Genomic DNA, 2,818 nt, shown 5'->3' with positions numbered 1-2,818 from the left:
GTAGTATAAGTATGTGTAGTATAAGTTTAGCATTATTCATACAATTGAACATAGGCCTATGACATTGTTAAAAAGAAATCAGATGTTTTATTACATTTCTTTCAATCTAGATTTCCTATAGTTTATAAATCAAAATGTACACATTTCATAGATGTTTTATTACATTTCTTTCGATCTAGATTTCCTATAGTTTATAAATCAAAATGTACACGTTTCATAGATATTTAATTACATTTCTTTAAGTCTAGAATTCCTGTAGTTTATTCACAAAATATACACATTTCATAGATGTTTTATTACATTTTTTTTCAATCTAGAATTCTTGTTGCTTGTAAAGTATAGTCAATGTATTTTGTTTAACATTTACAAAATTACAAAAATCAATGTACAAAGTTAATTACTATGAATAATGGAAATATGTACATAAATACAAAGATAAAAAAATGAAAAAACTCTTCACAAACTTTTTTTTTTTTCTTATTTTTTTACAGGCTTAATAATGCTTCAGTGTGTGGTACTCCTCAAAACATGGGGCAGCACACAAAGGAGTGTTGCACTGCACACACATGTATTTGGTGAGGCACCTCTGCTTGCTCTTGCGTGTACTGGAGAGGCAGACCTTGCAGTGTCGCCTGGTCCGGCAGCCCTGGGAAGTGGTCTGAGGTACCTCAGATGGAAAATGCCTGGCTTTAAGGCGCAGAGGAGTATCCAAAGCAGGACGGCCCCCTTTAGATGGACATCGGGATGTGCTGTACTCCTCCAGCAGCCCTCTCATTAGGTTCATCCTGAATTGCATGGAGGTGGTTTCCTTCCCTATTGATAATTGAGCACATCATTGGGGAGTGAGGAGGAGGATAGAATAGTAGGCTATGTGATAATATATTCAGGTTATAATTGAAGATTTGTTAATTACAGTTTAGTTTACATTAATTGACAGTTTAATCAGGTTTATCTTGTTTAGTTATTCTTTGATGATTTGTTTAAATTTCTCACCAGTAAGTTGACGGTACACTATTTGGCTGTTGAGTACAACCGTATCAAGTAGGTGAAAGAAAACCTTCTTGTACCACTTGGTGGACTTTCTGGCGCACTCAAGAAAACCAGTCATCATGTCAGCTTTGTCAACAGCCCCCATTTTTTTGTTGTACTCTAGCACACACACTGGCTTCATCTTTGGTTGCCCAGTGATGTGATCAAGCTTTCTTGTGGCTGCCATTCCAGTTGGGTGGACTGTGGTAAGGACATGAACATCCCTCTTGTCATGCCATTTGACTGCCAACTGTGATCCGTTTCTCTGAATTCTACTTCTCCCTTTTTCATTTTACAGGTGAACTTTGGCATCGCTTTCCTGTTTGCACGCACAGTCCCACAGGCTCCAGTGCCAAGAGACAGGAGGTGTTGGAAAAGTGTGGGACTGCTGTACCAGTTGTCCACATAAAGGACATGACCCTTTCTGAGGTAAGGTTCTAGCAGTGTCATTACAACAGATCCAGAAATTCCAAGCCCTTGGTAGTGTTGGATGTCAGTGGTAGATCCGGAGTAGATGATCATGTCCTGCACGTAGCCAGTGAGCACATCACACAAAACAAAAAATTTAACCCCAAATCGGTGTCTTTTAGATGGAATGAACTGACGAAATGCCAGCCTGCCTTTCCACTTCATCAGGGACTCATCCACGCAGAGATCTCTGTATGGCACAAAGATGCGACGGAAGGAGGAGGTGAGAGCACTGAATACATTTCTGATTTTTTCAGAGGGTCATTTAAAATTTCTGTTGTGTTATTTGTAAAGTGAAGGCAGCGGAGGAGCATGAGAAAGCGGTCCTGCGAAAATAAAGACCGGAAGAATGGTGGCAAGAACATGGGGTCTGTGCTCCAATAATCACGGAGTGACGGTTTTTTGACCATCCCCATTAGGAGAACTGATGCCAGAAATGTGTACATTTCAGGGATGCTTGTAGGAGCCCATTTAACCATTTTTCCTTTCATCTCTCCTCCTTGTATTTCTGAGGCATAGCGGTTTGTTTCCTCAACAATTTCTCCAACAACATCTTCTGTTAGGAACATTTTGAAACAGTTGACCTCACTGGGGGATTCTGGAGGATTTTTGCACTCCACACAGTTGGTCATCGAAATCCCCTGGGCCTGGAGGATTAAAATGGTTTGTTACCTTCCAGGATGATGAGTCTACCCCGTCTGCCTCAGCGAAAACATGGGCGGGTGTTGTGGAAGTTTCTTCATCTTCACTCCTGTCAAGAGCTTCAAGGTTTGAGGGAACCTCCTCATCGCTGTCACTCTCTGCCTCACTGTCAAAATCCTCATCAGAATTAAAAAAAATCTCCTCAATTTCCTCGTTTGTGAGTTTTCTTCTTTTAAAATGACTGTCAGACATTTTTACTTATTTAATTAATGAAAAACTGTTTTGAAATTATGTAAATTTCTTTAACAAATAAGGCGAGGCGGGTGTGAGGTAAGTGACGTCAGCTTGACGTCACTCCTGGGCGGGAAAAAAAAGACTGCAATGCATGACTGTTTTATCTTTTATTTATTTATATTATTATTTATTTAAAATAAAATATTTACAAACTTTTTTAATACATTGTTAAATGTATGGCATTAGAACAGTTAAATATATGCAAGTCAACTCCTGTTAGTTTATCGGTAAGTTATCACGGGCTATGGGCGCCGCCATTATTTGTTTACAACTGTCAGGGAGTAGAAGCCGCCTGGATTTACAACGCACAAGATCACCCACTCCTCCCGAAAAACATGTAAGTTGCTGGCAAACTGGCAGAGGAATAGACATAGCTATATCTAAA

At 39.5% G+C, this 2,818-nt stretch overlaps 1 protein-coding gene across 1 annotated transcript; it reads right to left on the bottom strand.

The window, feature by feature from the left end:
• Window positions 1–493: 493 nt before the first annotated feature.
• LOC131520847 (piggyBac transposable element-derived protein 4-like) lies at window positions 494–1,231 on the bottom strand. The gene is made up of 2 exons (XM_058745359.1): window positions 994–1,231; window positions 494–813 (listed from the first exon to the last, which is right to left on the bottom strand). Exons 1-2 carry the CDS (start codon window positions 1,214–1,216, stop codon window positions 494–496), a joined length of 543 nt encoding a protein of 180 aa, XP_058601342.1. The 5' UTR covers window positions 1,217–1,231.
• Window positions 1,232–2,818: the final 1,587 nt, after the last annotated feature.

This window comes from Onychostoma macrolepis, chromosome 15 (genome assembly GCF_012432095.1).
Source record: "Onychostoma macrolepis isolate SWU-2019 chromosome 15, ASM1243209v1, whole genome shotgun sequence".
NCBI lineage: Eukaryota > Metazoa > Chordata > Actinopteri > Cypriniformes > Cyprinidae > Onychostoma > Onychostoma macrolepis.
This window is presented reverse-complemented; position numbering and strand designations above follow the sequence as displayed.